Raw genomic sequence first — 19202 nt, 5'->3', positions numbered from 1 at the left:
GCATGGAATCAAAGAGCACCTGAATATACTGTTGGAGAATTCTCTGCATACAGTTTGTAGATGCATCCACAAAGCATAAACTGTAGTTGCAGGAGGACCTGGACAAACAATTTGCTGACTGACCACATCCCAGACATGTTATGAAAACAAGCAGGCCTGGGAAGCACAGGTACCTGCCGTTCTTCAAAGAAGCCTTGTACATTCCTTGCCAAATGTGGCTGGGCATTGTCTTGCTGAAGTGTGGAATGTGGAATGGCCTGCAGGAAGGGCAGTGCCTCAGGCTGTAAAACCTCCCTATGTAGCAGTAGTTGTTCAGATTGCCCTGAAGATGTAGGAGGCAAGACTTTATGATATAGGCAAAGATGATCCAAACCATCACACTTGGCATTTGTCTGCTATGCTGCTCAGCAATACAGTCTGCTTGATTGAATTCACCAAGGTTATGTTGAATGCGTATGCAGCCATCACTGTAGGACAAGTAGAAGTGGGCTCATCCAAAAATGCCATATTTTGCCACTCAGCACACAAATGTTGGCATTCACGTGCCCATTGCATTCTGTGTTGTTGGTGAGTTCTGATCAATGGGAACCAAAGCAATGGCATGCATGCCACAATCCCAGCCGGTGTCAAACCATCAATGCAGACATGTCTGCACCTGGTGCAGTGCTCCAACATCACACCAACACTGTGGACAAAGCTGTTCTGTCTGTTGTAATCAAATGGACAAGATGGTGGTCATCTTGCACTGTGGTCACATTGTGTAATTCAGTACCCTATCAATGATGTGTATGGTTCTCTTCTCTCCACTGGTTCCACATCTGCCTCACTATTGAGGCAGCATGCTCTGTACAAGCTGCAAAGTCATGGAATGACAGACCCATCCCCGGAGATGAATTATTCTGCCCCATTTGAATGCACTCAGATGCCTACATTCCACCCTGTGATGCTGGTGAGACATAATGGCACTTGGTTACATGTTTCCACTTCATAAGATGGCTCTGCACTTAATGAGTATTGTGTAACACTGACCTGCCTTGTCACATAAAAGAAGGTGCTGTGACACCTACATGCATGCCACCTCTCTGCCATTTAAATCACTTATTATGGTTCTGCTATTCTACACTTCCTCTTATAGTGGCACATTGCAGACCACTTATTTTAACTGTTTCACTTTTTACAAACAGTAGTATATTATTGCAGCCTACTAAAATGAATCAGTAGCACATAGAGAGAAAAAAAGCTTGCTTATGAATATAAATATCAGTTAATTAGTATCGTGAAACTGCTCTTCAACATTTCTCTAGCACATAATGTATACACTACAAACATTGTGAACAATAAAAAAGAGAGCCATGTAGAGGTATGAATTATTTATAATGTGTACATGTGAACTCATAAAACTATATTTCACTGTTTATCTCTGGGCCCTGTCACAAGCTGTAATTAAAAACTAAGTCCTCTTCTGCTGTTTGGTGTTTTATTCAAAAGACAAGACTCTTAATTTTTTCTAGAAATTACATATTATCATATGCAATGCAGTTCTGACAGAGACCAGTATTCATATTCTGAAAATCTGAGGCACTCCCCTATTACGACAGCACATTGGGCTAGAAACTGTGTCGTCCCTGCAAATATGTAACTCTCAATCGTTACAGATCAATCTGATGAGTTTTAGTGACCATATGTATACTTACAATATTCTGAAAGCTGATTTGTTAAATTTATTTATTACACTTTCAAATACAAGTCACTTTTAATCAGTGTATGTTAGCATGTTGGCACTAACAACTGAAAAATCCTTTTACTGTGAAAGCTGTGTTGGTCAAGCTGCCTCACCCCTCCCCGAACACATTATTTGATTATGTCTGCATCTGAACTATTTATTGTGAGGAGTATGGGGAATTGATCTCTCTCAAAGGAGTCGATTTTCCTGAGGTTACCCTCCCTCTCTCTCTCTCCTCTTTGAAGATTCAATGTTTCCAATGAGACTGTCCAATCACAAGGGCAATAAGCAATGGAAGAGGTTGCTGTAATTTTATCTGTACCAAAATGAGAATATTGTGGAAGCAAAACACTTGCTGCAAAGATGCAGGTGAGATTTAATGTGTCTAGATAATTCAATGATAACAGCACAATTCTTTCATCATTCCAGGCTCAGGTGCCAAACTGATGCAGGTACTAAGAAGTAGTCTTCAGTGAGGCCATGCAAAAGACAAGACTATGTTGTAGTCACATTATTACATTATTCTCTATTGATTACAGCCAATACGGGAAAAGGATTTAATCTTATTTCAGTAAATTGTAGTTTATTATTGGGTAAGAAACTTAATACACAAATTCACTTCTTAATGAAACCAGAAATTAATAATAATAAAAATCAAGGATCTGAACTGTTAATATGGCTTAAACAACAACCATAGCAGAAAAAATTGACTTAAAAGAAAGGCATTGGTAGTGAACAACTTGATCAAGTCACATGAAAATTATATAAAACTACTGAACAATCAGAATACTTGATGGAGTACGGAAATATTTTGTAGCCACTCAGGCATTGATCACACAGGTATTATGAAGGATATATTATTTGCTGCCAGTTTAAGTATACAGGAGAAAAGGTTTATAAGCAGAAGATGTGGTTAGAAAATAAATGTTAGTCGAATGTTTCCAAGTTCTTTTCACTTGGAAAATGACATGGTTAATAGAGAAAAAGATATGAATGGAGAGATTAAATTCATGAATAAATCAGAGTCATTTTCATATTATCTATTCCTGAGTTAGTGGGACAGGTAATTTGTATGTGATCTTTAAGTTAGTTATGCAGGAAATAGTGCAAGATATAAGCATGTAGTTGTGTCTGGGCTTGAAGTATTCATGCCACAGGCTAATAGTGGCAGTTGTATTGTTCAGCACATGTTTTTGTAGGATACATGTGAGCCTATATGCATCTAAAGAAATATTCATCTTAATTTCTGGTATGTGAGGGTAGGGTGTCCTGGTTCATTGATGGTATCTTCATGATCTGGTCTCAGACCACATCCTTCAGCAGGGCTGTGGTTATCTATCATCACATCCTGAAATGAGGGACATCCTACCTAAGGTCTTTCCCACCCCTCCTAAAGTTGTGTCACACTGCCCACCCAACCTTCACAATGTTCTAGTCCATCCTTATGCCACTCCCACTCCCAGCCCCTTGCTACAGGTATTATATCGCTGTCCCTGTGGGACACCCAGGTGTGATGCCTACCCAATCCACCCACCCAGCACTTCCTATTTCAATCCTGTCACAGGACTATCCTACCTTATCAGAGGCAGGGCCACCTGTGAAGGCAGCCATGTCATATACCAGCTCTGCTGAAATCATTGCTCATCTGTTTGTATTGGTATGACTACCAACCAGCTGTCCACCAGGGTGAATGGCCATTGCCAAACTGTGGCCAAAAGCAAAGTGGACCATCCTATAGCACAATATGCAGCAGAACATAGCACACTTGATTTCATTGGCTGCTTCATAACCCGAACCATCGGGAGCCTTCCCTCCACCATCATCTTTTCTGAACTGTCCGGATGGGAGTTACCTTTACAACACATTCTCCATGTCCAAAATCATCCAAGTCTCAACTTATGGTAACCTACTGTCCCCACACCCTTTACCCAACTTTTCCACCCCTTCTATCCTGTTATTTCCCCCCAGTTTGCGTCCCCTCACCATCAATGTGTGCTACCCTCCACTGACACACCCCTTTGGTCTTTCCCCCTTCTCTGCTTGTCTCCTTTCCACTTCGTGTTTCCCACATCTCCCCTCCCTCCCACACAGCCTCCTGAAGCTGTGCCTGGCAAGCTTGTCTGAACACCTCAAATCCCTGCAATCTCCACCAGGCAGTGCTGATTCCTCTTCCCCCACACATTGTATATTGAACTGGGAACCTAGAAATAACAGAGAGGCTTCGTCCCACCATAGCTGTCAGTGGTTAACAACCCGGCAACAGGCCACAGCAGTCCACCTGCCACCCCACACCGAACCCAGGTTTATTGTGCAGTTCAGCCTCCAGTGGACCCCATCTGGAATGTCTCATACCGGATGAGTGTACCCCATATGTTCATGTGGTAGAGTAATTATGGTGTATGCATATGTGGAGACAGTGTCTGTGCAGCAATTACTGACATAGTTTAACTGAGGCAGAATAAGGGGAACCAGCCCACATATGCCGAGGAAGATGGAAATCCATTTAATAACCATCCACAGGCTGGCCGGCACACCAGTCCTCGACACTAATCCACCAGATGGATTCATGCCGGGAATCGGCACACCTTACCACTCAAGAAGCAGCTGCCCCACCCATACTCTTCTATCCTTCCCCCTTCGTTTTCCCATTCTGGATTGTTGCTCCCACTCAATAGCATTCAGTTGCAGTCTGACTGGAACAGCTGTAGACAGCAGTCATGTTTGTGTGAGATATACTTTTTTTGTGTGAATCTGTGTGTGTGTTTTTCTTTTCTGAAAAAGGCTTTCGTCAAAAGCTTATATGAACACTCTTTTCATTGTACCTGCCTGTAACTCAACATGTCATCTTCATGATAAACAGCAATCTGTTCCACTCATAATAGTGTTCAGTTGTACATACTTTTAACTGTGTAGTGAAGTGTACTCTCCTACTTCAAGATCTCATTCTCATAAAAGTGCATACATGTTCACATGAACGTGGTTTTTGAGTGTACGTTTATAACTTTCTTGTTTGGCATTGCCTTCCAAGTAAATGAACACTCCTAGAGAAGGACACAAACTTTAACAAAGCTTCTATCGCTTTGTGCTCTTCTAGCGATGGTTGTAAAGTATATGCTGTCCAACATTTCTTGGCAGACATGCTGACACTCACCTTTCCTGTCAAGCTTTAAAATGTGACCCATCATGAAAGTAAATAGCAGAAGCCTAGTTTTGATATTATGGAAGAAAATGTACATCTCAGACTTTATCTTCTGTTTCACTGTGAACTGTACTATATAATAAATTCCTTTACATGTTAAAAGTATGGCCAAATAAGAGTACAGGCTTTAGTCTTGATCTGGTGCTGACTTGTTATCTGACAGGAAGCTATGTTAGGGCTTAAACACCACGAATGAGTGAAATATTCATTCTGGAAGCTGGCTTTGGGATGTAGCTACACTTTTATCCACCATATTCCATAGGCTCTAAAAGATATGTGGAGTTCCGAAACTATGAGAGATTGACAGATTAAAGCTCACACATACCTGCCTCAAAACGATTCAAACATTAGTCCACAAAGAGTGGACACTAACTACATGCAGATGATGCAATGGCTTTGTATACGTCCTCAGAAGGTGGAAAACTAAATTATGCAGGTAGTGCCACTGGCCCAGACACACCCCATGGGAAATTGTCTCATGTGTTAGCTATGTAACCCAGTATTGATCTCGAACAATAGCCATTACCATGAATCAGCTGTTTGCTACTCTTTGGTTTGACTTCATTGGTTGTCTTCAAAGTGCTAATGGGTTACTATGACTGGGTCTGCAAGGGACTTCTTTTATTGTAACCTGCTACAGACTGTCTGGCTTTCTACTTATGACAATAGTGAACTTATTTCATGGACTTGATTTGGGGAACTCTTTGTAACTATTGGTGGTTTATTTATAAAAACCTTGTAGAAAATCATTTCTGGGCCACACTTGTGCATTTGTCCTGTCTCTGTTATGTACACTACAGGGCCATCATGTGGTAGCTGGGGGAAAGAGGTTTTTGTAAGCCTCAAGTTGACGAGCCAGTTTTTTATAGGCTTTAGTCTTGATCTTAAACAGTACTCCCATTTTGTTATCATGAAGATTATTGGCAGAAGTTGCTCAGAGCCAGTTGAAAACAGTGTACATATTAAAGTCCAGTGATTTGATCCTGGAATCTTTCCAAAAGTGTTGGGATTACTACAGAGCTTTGATTATTGATACTGGAGTAGTGAGGAGTTTAACTATGTCTCACGGGTCAGAGCAAGGATGGCAACGCTTATTTAGAACAATTTTATTTGGGTAGCAGTGCAGAGTAATAATCCAGTTTCACCAATAAACATTTGTAATTAACCCTAGCACCACTAAACTCAGATCCGTCACATGGATGTCTAAAGGGGGGAAGGGGGGGGGGGAGGGCAAAAATTGTCCTCACATTCTTTTCACATTTTAACATTTTTTGTTTGTTTGTTTGTTTTGTTTTGATTATTTAATGAACTAGGAATTTCTTTACTAGGCTGCAACACACTTTCCAAAGTTATCAGGAACATCATAACATATACAAATAAAATAAAATAAAGTAGTGAATATGAGAACTATTATTATATAATTTGTCATGAAACTAACACTTTCATATACATCAGACTTACATTAAGAAATCATAAAAGAACATACAATAGCAAACCACAAATAAGAAAACAGAAAATCAAAATCAGAAATTAGAATTGAGTTTTTCTTTCCTACTCACTTTCAATTTCACAACCTTTGCATATGATTGTTTTTGCAGAATGAGTGGAACACACACAGACTACTTGGAACACCTGCAACAAACTATAGACACTTTTGTCATCTTGTCTTTTTCCTTTTTAGAGTTTTTACTCTTCAAACAGATGTGACGTCTTCCTCCTGAATAAAATTCAACAGATTGAACAGTTGCAGTAATGTTGGGCAGCATTTTCCCTAGAACACTTTCCATTGCAGTGATGATAGGCTTTTGTAAACCCATGATATTCTTTGCTCTCTGTTCCACATCTGGCCCAATGAGCTGTAGACCTAATTCTAGCAGATACAACCTTCTTACATTATGCTTCTTCTTATTCCAGTTTGGGTTATTTATCATGAAAATTGTTCCAGCATTGAGACAGGCAACATCTATCAAGGTGAAAAGAGAGATAATGACCACCTTCTCATCCCTTGTTTAACTGAATGATGTCATGTCATTTGGTCATTTGATCAATCCTGTCCATGCCCCCTTTGGTCTCATTCTAGTAGAGATTGATGTTTGTCTGTTTTCTCTCTGTTGACTCATCCACCTTGTTATCATTGTGTTGTGTGGAAAGAAGTATGAGATTCTTAGTAGGCTTCAGTTTGGAGATGTATGAAACCAAGGTAACTGGTGCATTGCCTGTTTACAGATCTGTGAATAAGAACTTAGAGGAAAATAGCTCTTGACCCTATTTCTTCATTAGCTGTTCTGGTATGTGTTTTCTGTTACTCTTTGATGTTACCACCAAAGTTAACTTGTCACCATTGTAAAGCTCCTTGGCTAGGTCTAAGGATGTATAATAATGATCTGTTATTATATTTCTTCCACTTCCTGTCAGTGGATTCACTAGGCGTCTAACAACTGGCTTTGCACTCTGTTCCTCGACAGGTTGTTCGTGCTTCCCTGCATAGACCTTCATTTTTAGAACATACTGGGTGTGTGCATCTGATAATATCCTAATCAATATGCCATACTTCCCAGGATTGTCTTTCATAAAGACAAAGGGACATCTTCCTCGAAATAGGGAGAGCATTTCATCGATCTTTAGATCTGCACTTGGTATGTAGTATTTCACAAACATTTCATCAATTTTGTCAAAAGCTTCAGAAAGGGGGCAAAACTTATCCTGCTTTCATCTTTTGGTTCTTGTTTCTTTATCATGAAATCTAATCAGGGGCAGAAGTTCTCCACATCGAATACAACTCATTGTAGCTATGTAGATATTCTTTCCCAGTAATTTCCCCCGTAAGTCCTCAAGAGGCAGTCTAGTGTTATTATTTGTGCCCATGAGTATCAGAATACCAATGAAGGCATACATTTCTTTAATGGTTGAAAGTTTTAAGTCCTTATTATGAGCTTCTTGGTTTGTATAGTCCACGATAACCTTCATTATTTCGAGAGCTATAAACTTTTTGAAATATTCTGACACACTACAGGTCAAGTCTTCAAGAGTCAAACGTTCACAAAAATTCACTATATTTTGTACTGACCTGCGTACTTGGCTTGGAGGTGCAGTAATATATTCCCTACCACTTTTTGCTGTAACAATGATGCTGGAAGCAGTTGCATGCTGTTCATCAGGGGATTAACTCAGTGAACTTGACTCATTTTCAATTGCTGTGTCACTACGGTATGTCACAACTGTATCATCTTCTTCTGGATCACTTTCATCACCTTCACTTGCTTCATTTATTGTAACTGACACCTCTTCATCTGTGAGAAACCTCTGATGCTGATGAGACATTTTATTTGAACAGTGAGTAATGTACAACTGCTCAAAGAACAAAAGAGTTTTATTTCAAAATAACAATGGCAACACGACAGAGCGGTACCAACAGTCAGAAACTGCATTTATTTCTGACATATTGAGATATATTTTAATGAGAAAAGTTGTCTCACCAATGTCTAAGGGGGTGGGGGAGGAGGGGCGGGGGTGCAAAAACTGCCCACACTTAAATTAAATATAATAGGCAGATTTAAATAGTTCACAAAAATTATAAAACCATGACAGCACATACTCTTAGATATTTTTCTACAACTACCTAAATTCTTACTTTTTCACTCCAACAAATAGATATATTACACAAATAAAACAAATACTGTGGGCAATTTTTGCCCCCTCCCCTTAATGGTGCTAGGGTTAAATCTGTAGAGCAGTACATTGCATAATTCATCTTTCATGCTGCACATCACCAAGAGAGCATGGATTCTAGTCACAGTCAAGGTTGTGGGACTTGGTGTGACCCAACGGAAGCTTCAAGACATGTTTCAACCTGGATATCACACCTATGTGTACCTAAACTTACCTAAACTGTGGTGAAATAAACTGCTGTCTAACAGTTACAGAGAAAATGGTGTTTCTGGATAAAGTATGCTCAGATAACTCAGTTGGTGAGACTCTTTCCTGCACAAAGCAAATGCCTGAGTGGCAGCCTATTCCAACAAATGATTTTAATCTATGAGGAAGTTTCAGTTCCAGGTCTTCTCCATAATTAACATGCATACAGGCACCATGTGTTAGCTCCAAAGCCCCGTATAAAGAGGATACCGAACCTTAAGGATCAAAATTATTCAGATGGTGGAGAAAATTGTACTGTGTTCTTTGAGATACTGAGCTAACGGCTGAAAATGAATATTTGGTTTATTTATTGACATAAATGGGCTACAACTTGTAACAACAACTTAAACTCATAACAACTATTGTTTGACTTCATTGGTTACACACACTGGTACTCCACCAATACTCGCTACTATATCTTCATTGAAGTATGCATTTCACATAATGAATCTTCTCCAACATGATCCAACACCATATCCTCAAATAATACTGAAAGAGCAATTCTTTTTTGAGGTCTTTGGCCAACTCTATGTGGTCTAAATGAAACCATCTATTGTAGGTCTTAATTCATAACAGAGTATTTCTTCCACTTTGGATGTCTCGTGTTGTGAAAGTTTTGTATGTAGATTACATCAGGCTTGCTATGCATTACATCCTATTGCATCATATAAATGGAAATCAGCAAGTTCTGGTTATGAGTAATGATCCATATTTGACAAGCCATGAACTGCAAACACTTGTGGACACATTAGAGACAAGTGTGTGTTTCTTTAGGCAGTGCTACTGACATTGATGAGGGAGGTAGATTTTTGCTATGAAAAATAACAGTTTACAAACATGTGCCTCAAAATGCTTGTTTAAGACATAAAGCTGCCTGAAATACAGCTTTTCTTATCAAAAAATGCTACTCAGTTTCAGATCATTTACCCCGAGTATCATTTCCACACTAAAGGTTTAGTACACACTTCGAGTAGTTTTCATTGAACTATTCCAGTTGACATCAGTCTTGTTGGACAATGAGGTTTGTGGTGGACACAAAAATGACTTTATACAATGGCTTTATCTGAATAGTGAAACAGTGCTATGCAGTGTGTCAGTTGGCTCTCACACTTTGTAATAGCAGATTTTCATGCAGTCCATTAATGGTACATGTATCTTTGCTATTCCTTGATGTAGAGGCAAAGAACATAATGCAAACTTCACCTTATAGCAGATATGGTACCTCTTAGCCCAAAAACTGTAGATCATTCCCTACTGCATTTTGGGACATGTCTCTGTAGGTGAGGTAACAAATATACTAGTATATGATGGCGCTCAACTTTGATATACCTTGTTTGAATCTTGATTGTGGAAGAAATTTTCACTATGATAATTTGGCCAGCAATGGGTGAGAAGTGAGGATGTAAGGTTCCTGGTCTCCAAACTTCACGCCCATGTCCTGGAGTAAACTGTAAACCTCTCCACCGTATCTTTAGGAGTGAGGGCAGGGGATGATGATTTGTCTTTTAGACAGGGACTCCCCTCTTGGTACTGAACAATAACATTCTGCCACACTGGCTGGCCCTTTGACAGATTAACATATCCCTTTATTTTGCCTTGATTACAGCACAGCCTTTAATTGTGAAGTCCAGCCAACCCCCTACGTTTTAACATTGTGTGATTTGATGAATGTTAGGAGTCTAACCTCATACATTCATTTTGATGAGTTAGACTATGTGAACATTTGAAAATGGCTCCACAGTTGAAACTTTGTAGTAAAGGACACAACACAAAGGAAAGCTTTACTTTATCCAGTAACATCCAGCATGGCAGAATGTTATTATTCAGACAGCACATAGTAGCTGTGGACCAAGTTACAGTTAAAGTATTCTTTGGTGTTATTTGACAGAAGTAGGCTTTATACTAGTCCTGGATATCATCCTCTCCCTTTTTCCAACCATCAATAACACATAATTAAGCCCTAAAAATAATTACACCAAAAGACACTGATTAACAGTTACCTCCCCGTTAACCAGATACACTTGTCAACTTTCACACTACATGAAGGAATAGTGCCATTGTGTGTAATGAAGAAAAAGTTTTCAGATCGAGCAGTTCAACAGTCACAGAGGCAACAGTGCTATAGGATCTTTCTCCTGCAACATGAATAAAGTGCTTTCTTTACCCATTATAAGTGAATGATTGGATATGGACAATTTGTCAAACACCTTACATACCAGTTTACCTTAATATACATTGCAAAAATTGAGGATGAGTTTGGCTTTAGAAAAAATAAAGGCACTGAAGTGGCATTTCTGACAATGTGTGTGGTAGTGGAGGTAAGATTTATGAAAAATTATAACATTTTCATAGGATATGTTGACAAAGAAAAATTGTTCAACAATGTAAAATGGTGCAATATGTTTAAAATTCACCACTCTGCAAAACCGAAGGATGAGATAGATAATTCTAAATATATAAGCAATTATAAGTATAAATAATTATAAATATAAGTAATTACAAATATATTAACTTCTTGGTGGAAATGAATGGAAGTGTGGGAGCATGTTGCCAGAGGTCTCCCAGGCATGCATCATTGTGACTATAGCTCACAAATTGAGCTGGCTCTGCAGTCTGAGGCAGTTGAAAGAAGGGGAGAAGACAGACAGACAGACAGACAGAGAGAGAGAGAGAGAGAGAGAGAGAGAGTGTGTGTGTGTGTGTGTGTATGTGTCAATCAGAGAACAGTTACACTGCACTGTGATGGTGTTTGTCATTAAAACATGGTCCAGAGACAACACAAGGGGAATAATCATCGGGAAACTGCAAGGAGGGTGAAGTGTGATGAGTGTACCCCATGAATTTGGTGTTACTAAGTATCGTTGTTTCATGTGCATGGGGTGTGTTTTGAAACACAGGCACTGCTGCCTGAATGAGAGGAAGTGGTTGACCACAGCCAACTACAGCAGAAGATGACTGCTACATTGTGCAGTGGGCAAGAAGGGGCCCCACATGAAACAGCAGGTGCAATTGCAACCACATTTAACAGCACAGTGAAGCACACAATCTCACACTCTATGGTGACATGGCAACTGCATGGGGGTGGTCTCTCGCCCAATGATTAGTATATTGTGTCCTTGTGTCCTGTTGACAACCACACATGGGTAGTATTATCTGTGATGGTTCCAAGAACATAGGAACTGGACCAACGAGGAGTCAGGTCACACGCTTTTCTCACAGAAGAGCAGATTCAGCCTGAGTAGTGATTTTGGACATACTTCCATACATCAAGAGGTGGGAACATGTAATGCATCCAGGAACACTGTTGATGGTCTAGGTGTTATGGTGCTGGGAAGTGTAGTATTAAATGGGTGCACTGACCTCTGAATCATTGCATGTGGTACACTCATTGTTAAAATTATTGTGATACTGTACTCCTTCCCCAGGTGCATCTTTTCAAGGCTGATTTTGGTGTTTATTTCATTTTTGTCGATGAAAATGCACAAATGCTTCAAACTGAATAGGGGGAGGAGCTCTTCGAACAAGAGGATATTCGGTGAATGGACTGGCCTGACCATTCCCCTGACTTGAATCCCATCGAGGATTTGTGGATGTGGTGGGGAGATGTATTGCAGTACGTCCATATACAGTGCTGACAATTGAGCAGTTGTCAATGGCGCTGGTGGATGAATGGAACAGCCTACCACAAAAACTCCTTACCAACCTTGTGGCCACTGTGGGAGCACATTGCAAAGTATGCATTGCTGTCCATGATGATCACATACCCTATTAAGAACCACGTCCCACATTTTGACTTCACTGCAACTATTGTATTTGAATAAAAGTGTTTGTTTCTGATTGTTGCATTTCTTTCAGCTACCTTCTATGCTATGCTGTAGCAGTTCTTTCTATGTATGGTCCAAGTTTTGTTGGATATGTTACCTGGCAGTGGAATATCATGTCAAAGTCACTTTTTTCCTTATGTTTTGCACAACGGTGTATGTATAAGCTGTAGGGAAAAGATAGATAATATACAGTATACATAAGATCATACAAAGAACAGCAAGAATGGAAGATCAAGTTAGCCGTAGGCCAACTCAGATTTATAAGACAAGGAGTCGGCCTTCATGCCTTATTGTTCAATCTTCACATTGAAGGAGCAGTGAAGGAAAATAAGGGTCAGGAGTGAGATTAAAATTCAGGGTGAAAGGATATCGATGATAAGTTTCACTGGTGGCACTACTGTTGTCTATGAAAGGGAAGAAGAATTACAGGACCTGTTTGATGGAATGTACAGTCTAATGAGCACAGAATATGGTTTTCAAGTAAACTAGAGAAAGAAAGTATTGAGGGGAAGAAGACGTGAAATTAGTGATAAATGTAATATCAGATTTGAGGAACATGTAATAGACAAAGTGATGGAACTAGTTCAACTGCATTTTCTGACTACATATGCATTATGAAATTGGTCTGATATTCCACATGACTATGTATTTTATTCGTGAATTTATTGTTGCCTAACCAAGCACTATTGGTGCAGCTTTAATAGGCCTGGTTTGAAAATGAACTTGGGAGTTTGAAATTAGTCACCAGCCTGATAATAAGCAACTGTGATGGAATTACTATGAATAATTTTAAAACCAGGTTATGTGTACTGATTAATTAAGTTTGCTGCAGTTTAAAATATAAAATTAAATAACATTCCTTTCTCTTTCTCTCAACGGCTGCTGGATTCATGCTTGTATCAATAACTGTGTTGTGTGCAATGTCCATGTTGGTATTCAGTGTTAGTTCACAGTGTGAGTGTATACTGGGTTCAAGTTGTGTCAAGGTGAATAATTTAAAAATTATTAGGCATGGAATTCTGTTTTTAAGATATTTTTATTTTTCTCGGACATATTCCATAAGTCAGCTATTTCAAAGCATGTTTTTGCTCTGTGTACACGTGCAAGTATACCAAACTGGGTAGTATCAGGAACGGGAGCCTAACCTTGGGAACTGTTATGTTTCAGACTGATAAGAAATGAAGAAGTTCTCTGCAGAAGTGCTGAGGAAATGAATACGAGGGTTGGAACTCTAATAGTGGCAACTATTTGTTTACAGCTCATACAAAATAGAGACGTGTTTCAAAGTTTTGCTGACCTTCAAAATAGTCACCAGCATTGTGATTAACCCGTTACCAGTGATGTGGAAGTCGTAGGATGCTCTTAGCAGTGCCAGTTGTGTTGACAGTTCAAGCGGCGTGGTCTATTGCCTGACAAATTTGTAGCAGTCCTGAAACAAATGCTGTTAAGTGTTTCCTTCAGTTTAGAAAACGAGTTGAACTTACGAGGGCTTAAGTCAGGGGAGTGCAGTATGTGGTATAGCACTTAGCAGCCCAATCAGTCAAACAAATCAGTAACAGCTTGCACTGTATGTGCTTGAGCATTGTCCTGCAAAATGATGGTCAGGTCCTGCAGAAAGTGTCATCACTTCTGTCTCTGTGCTGTTCGTTTTTGGAACACAACCTATGACCAGCTTAGAGACAGAATGTCAGTCAGTAAAACTTTGAAACACATATATATTTTTTACGAACTGTAAATAAGTAGCTGCCACTATTAAAGTTCCAACCCACGTTTGTGGGAAAGAAGTCACAAGAAAAGGGTATAGGACCATAGCACACGTGTAAATGCATCAAGGAGTAGTCTTCCATGGTACTACAGAGAGCCATAGAGGACAAAAACAGTAGAAGCAGACAGAGATCATCATACATCCAACAAAGAACTGAGAACTTGGAATGAAAGTGCTATGCTGGCAGCCGGCTGGAGTGGCTGAGCAGTTCTAGGCGCTACAATCTGGAACCGTGTGACTGCTACAGTCGTAGGTTCGAATCCTGCCTCGGGCATGGATGTGTGTGATGTCCTTAGGTTAGTTAAGTTTAAGTAGTTCTAAGTTCTAGGGGACTGATGACCTCAGCAGTTAAGTCCCGTAGCACTGAGAGCCATTTCAACCAATTTTTTTGCTACGCTGGCATGAGGAGACTGGCACAGAAAGGGATGTTGTGGTGCACTGCGGTAAACCAATGAGAAAAAAAAAATTACACTGTCAGAAAAAAAAAAAAAAATAGTACACCTGGAAAGATGACGTCGATTTTGATCTGATGATGGCATATGCTACCCAGGGAATAGTAGATGTATTGGTAACTGTTTAAGAATTGCCTGCCAGATGATGGCATAGAGACATAGCTACCACGGCCCCATCCGTCTCTACCCTTTGATAGGAAATGCACAGAGTGGTGCAAATGTGTGAAGAATGCAGGCAACCATTCCACAGAGAAAATCTCGTGCTTCCTAACAACTGAGCAGGCCTGAAAGGGGTCACATTCTGTACTTAGGTATGGCGTGATGGTCGTTTCGGAGAACTGCCACACAAGTTCAATGTGCTGCATAAGTTGTGTAATGCTGGTGATGTGAAAATTCTCACCCTGTAGACACGATTGTGGCCATCTGCACAGCACAGATGCCCACCAGGTTTATGGTGTTGTAACTACAGGAGTTACAGACCTTACAGACACCACAGGAAAAATAAAAGAGCTTGCAAGCCTAGATGTGTCAACAGGAGCTGTTTTGAACTGGTTGTTAGCAGCAGGGGTACGGGGCAGGCCCACCTCTAGTCCGTCTTCCAATCACGCCACAGCATCGACGTACACAGCTTTATTGTGCTGTCGGAGGATCACTTGGGAGACGGAATGGCATGCCGTGGTTTCCAGCGATGAAAGCAGATTTTTACCTGCATGTGAGTCGGAGACACACTGGCCCCGCCCCGTGCCTTATGGGTAGGGGTGCAATAAGCTACAACTCTCGTTCACCTTTGGTGTTTCTGGAGGGGAGGCTAACCAGCACTTAGCATGTGCAGAATGTTGTTAGACGCATTATTTTGCCGTTGTTGCAGCAGGAAGGTGGTGTGTTGTTCTAACAGGATAATGCCTGCCCAAACACGCAACTTGTTCTACAACACGTGCAGCAACTTCTTCGGGCAGCACAATCTCCAGAATTGTCTACAACTGAGCACGTGTGGGATGAGATGGGACGAGAAGTGATTTGTGCAACTCATCAACCGACAACTTTTTCAGAACCACATGAATAGGTCCAACAGGTGTGGCATAAGGTATTCCAGGCAGTATTCGCCATTGTACAATCGACTAGATGCCACCCGTACACATACTAATAGGGATGTGCAGCAACTTCTTCGGGCAGCACAATCTCCGGAATTGTCTACAACTGAGCACGTCCAGGATAAGATGGGACGAGAAGTGATTTACACAACTCATCAACCGAGAACTTTTACAGAAGCACATGAATAGGTCCAACAGGTGTGGCATAAGGTATTCCAGGCAGTATTCGCCATTGTACAATCGACTAGATGCCACCCGTACACATACTAATAGGGATGTGCAGCAACTTCTTCGGGCAGCACAATCTCCGGAATTGTCTACAACTGAGCACGTCCAGGATAAGATGGGACGAGAAGTGATTTACACAACTCATCAACCGAGAACTTTTACAGAAGCACATGAATAGGTCCAACAGGTGTGGCATAAGGTATTCCAGGCAGTATTCACCATTGTACAATCGACTAGATGCCACTCATACACATACTAATACGGATGTGCAGCAACTTCTTCGGGCAGCACAATCTCCGGAATTGTCTACAACTGAGCACATCCGGGATAAGATGGGATGAGAAGTGATTTACACAAATCATCAACTGACAACTTTTACAGAAGCACATGAATAGGTCCAACAGGTATGGCATAAGGTATTCCAGGCAGTATTCGCCATTGTACAATCGACTAGATGCCACCCGTATACACACTAATGTGGATGGTCCAGCATGGGCCAATACCTGATACCTCAGAACGACTTGTGCTATTGATCTGTAAATGTAATCATTTCATATGCTCAGTATGCACTGTTGCAACAACAAATCTTGAGTGAATTGGAATGCTCTAAGTGGGTGTACTAATTTTTTTCTGGGATGTATAATAATATAATAATTACCGAACTATCAGTTTAATAAGTCACAGCTGCAAAATACTAATGCGAATTCCTTACAGACGAATGGAAAAACTGGTAGAAGCCGACCTCGGGGAAGATCAGTTTGGATTCCGTAGAAATGTTGGAACACGTGAGGCAATACTGACCCTACGACTTATCTTAGAAGAAAGATTAAGGAAGGGCAAACATACGTTTCTAGCATTTGTAGACTTAGAGAAAGCTTTTGAAAATGTTGACTGGAATACTCTCTTTCAAATTCTGAAGGTGCCATGGGTAAAATACAGGGAGCGAAAGGCTATTTACAATTTGTACAGAAAGCAGATGGCAGTTATAAGAGTCGAGGGACATGAAAGGGAAGCAGTGGTTGGGAAGGGAGTGGGGCAGGGTTGTAGCCTCTCGCCAATGCTATTCAATCTGTATATTGAGCAAGCAGTAAAGGAAACAAAAGAAAAGTTCGGAGTAGGTATTAAAATACATGGAGAAGAAATAAAAACTTTGAGGTTTGTCGATGACATTGTAATTCTGTCAGACACAGCAAAGGACTTGGAAGAGCAGTTGAACGGAATGGACAGGGTCTTGAAAGGAGGGTATAAGATGAACATCAACAAAAGCAAAACGAGGATAATGAAATGTAGTCGAATTAAGTCGGGTGATGCTGAGGGAATTAGATTAGGAAATGAGACACTTAAAGTAGTAAAGGAGTTTTTCTATTTGGGGAGCAAAATAACTTATGATGGTCGAAGTAGAGAGGATATAAAATGCAGACTGGCAATGGCAAAGAAATCGTTTCTGAAGAAGAGAAATTTGTTAACATCGAGTATAGATTTAAGTGTCAGGAAGTCGTTTCTAAAAGTATTTGTATGGAGTGTAGCCATGTATGGAAGTGAAACATGGACGATAAATAGTTTGGACAAGAAGAGAATAGAAGGTTTCGAAATGTGGTGCTACAGAAGAATGCTGAAGATTAGATGGGTAGATCGCATAACTAATGAGGAGGTACTGAATAGAATTGGGGAGAAGAGGAGTTTGTGGCACAACTTGACCAGAAGAAGGGATCAGTTGGTAGGACATGTTCTGAGGCATCAAGTGATCACCAATTTAGTACTGGAAGGCAGCGTGGAGGGTAAAAATCGTAGAGGGAGACACAGAGACGAATGCACTAAGCAGATTCAGAAGGATGTAGGCTGCAGTAGGTGCTGGAAGATGAAGAAGCTTGCACAGGATAGAGTAGCATGGAGAGCTGCGTCAGACCAGTCTCAGGACTGAAGACCACAACAACAACAGTATAATGATAAAGGGACCGCGCGGCCTACGTCAACTACGCATTGTAATCGCCCCAACTAGAAACTGATCGTAACAGTGTGGCTGAACACTGGTCGGGTGATCCTGTGAGTTAGCAGAGAGCGGGGAAACGCCGTGCGTACTGACCGTCGGTGGTGGAGTCGGAGAGGTTCCCGCCGCCCGAAGTGGCGCCGCCCGACTCGCGGTCGGAGCTGCCGCGCACGCCCGAGTCCGCGCTGCAGCTGCCGCGGTCTCCGGGCAGCAGGCCCAGCCCCGCGGTGGGCGTGGCCAGGCCGCCGTTGGCGCGCGACGCCGACAGCGACATGGAGGCCAGGCTCTCCTGGTCGGACAGGCAGCCGCCGCCGCCGCCGCTGCCCCCGCTGCCGCCCCCGCTGCCCGGCCCGCCGCCGCCGCCCGCCAGCACCACGGCGCCGCCGCCCTGCACGGCCGCCAGCTGCCGACGAGCCTGCGGTGGTCACACCAGTCCACTCATCGTGTTCCGTAGATCCAATCAATGAAGTGAGTGCCTGCTCTGGATATAGCGTGTGATAAAAAAGTCAGTATAAATTTGAAAACTTAATAAGCCACGGGATAATGTAGATAGAGAGGTACAAATTGACACACATGCTTGGAATGACATGGGGTTTTATTAGACCCCCCCCCCCAAAAAAAAAGCAAAGTTCACAAAATGTCCGACAGATGGCGCAGGACAGCAAAACTGCTACCGTGACGGGTGAGAGGTACGCCGATATGTTACAGAATCACATCTTCCCCATCCTGGCTGATAAACATCTGCTGGAATGTACGATGTAAATGCAGGATGGCGCTCCACCCCATATTGCTAGAAGCGTGAAAGATCTCTTGCGCGCGTCGTTTAGTGATAATCGTGTGCTCAGCCGCCACTTTCGTCACGCTTGGCCTCCCAGGTCCCCAGACCTCAGTCCGTGCAATTTTTGGCTTTGGGGTTACCTGAAGTCGCAAGTGTATCGTGATCGACCGACATGTCTAGGGATGCTGAAAGACAACATCCGACGCCAGTGCCTCACCATAACTCCGGACATGCTTTACA

General features: G+C 41.5%; 1 protein-coding gene across 1 annotated transcript in view; it reads right to left on the bottom strand.

The window, feature by feature from the left end:
* Positions 1 to 19202, bottom strand: part of LOC126252593 (kazrin) — a gene marked incomplete at its 5' end in the record, with an annotated part of 708940 nt that overhangs the window by 161123 nt on the left and 528615 nt on the right. The window contains one exon of the mRNA XM_049953495.1: positions 18281 to 18599. Coding sequence (XP_049809452.1) covers positions 18281 to 18599 — 319 coding nt within the window. The remainder of the gene's footprint in view (positions 1 to 18280; positions 18600 to 19202) is intronic.

The sequence above is a fragment of the Schistocerca nitens genome, chromosome 4, assembly GCF_023898315.1.
Source record: "Schistocerca nitens isolate TAMUIC-IGC-003100 chromosome 4, iqSchNite1.1, whole genome shotgun sequence".
NCBI lineage: Eukaryota > Metazoa > Arthropoda > Insecta > Orthoptera > Acrididae > Schistocerca > Schistocerca nitens.
The sequence above is the reverse complement of the archived record's forward strand: the minus strand, read 5'-3'. Positions and strand labels throughout refer to the sequence as shown.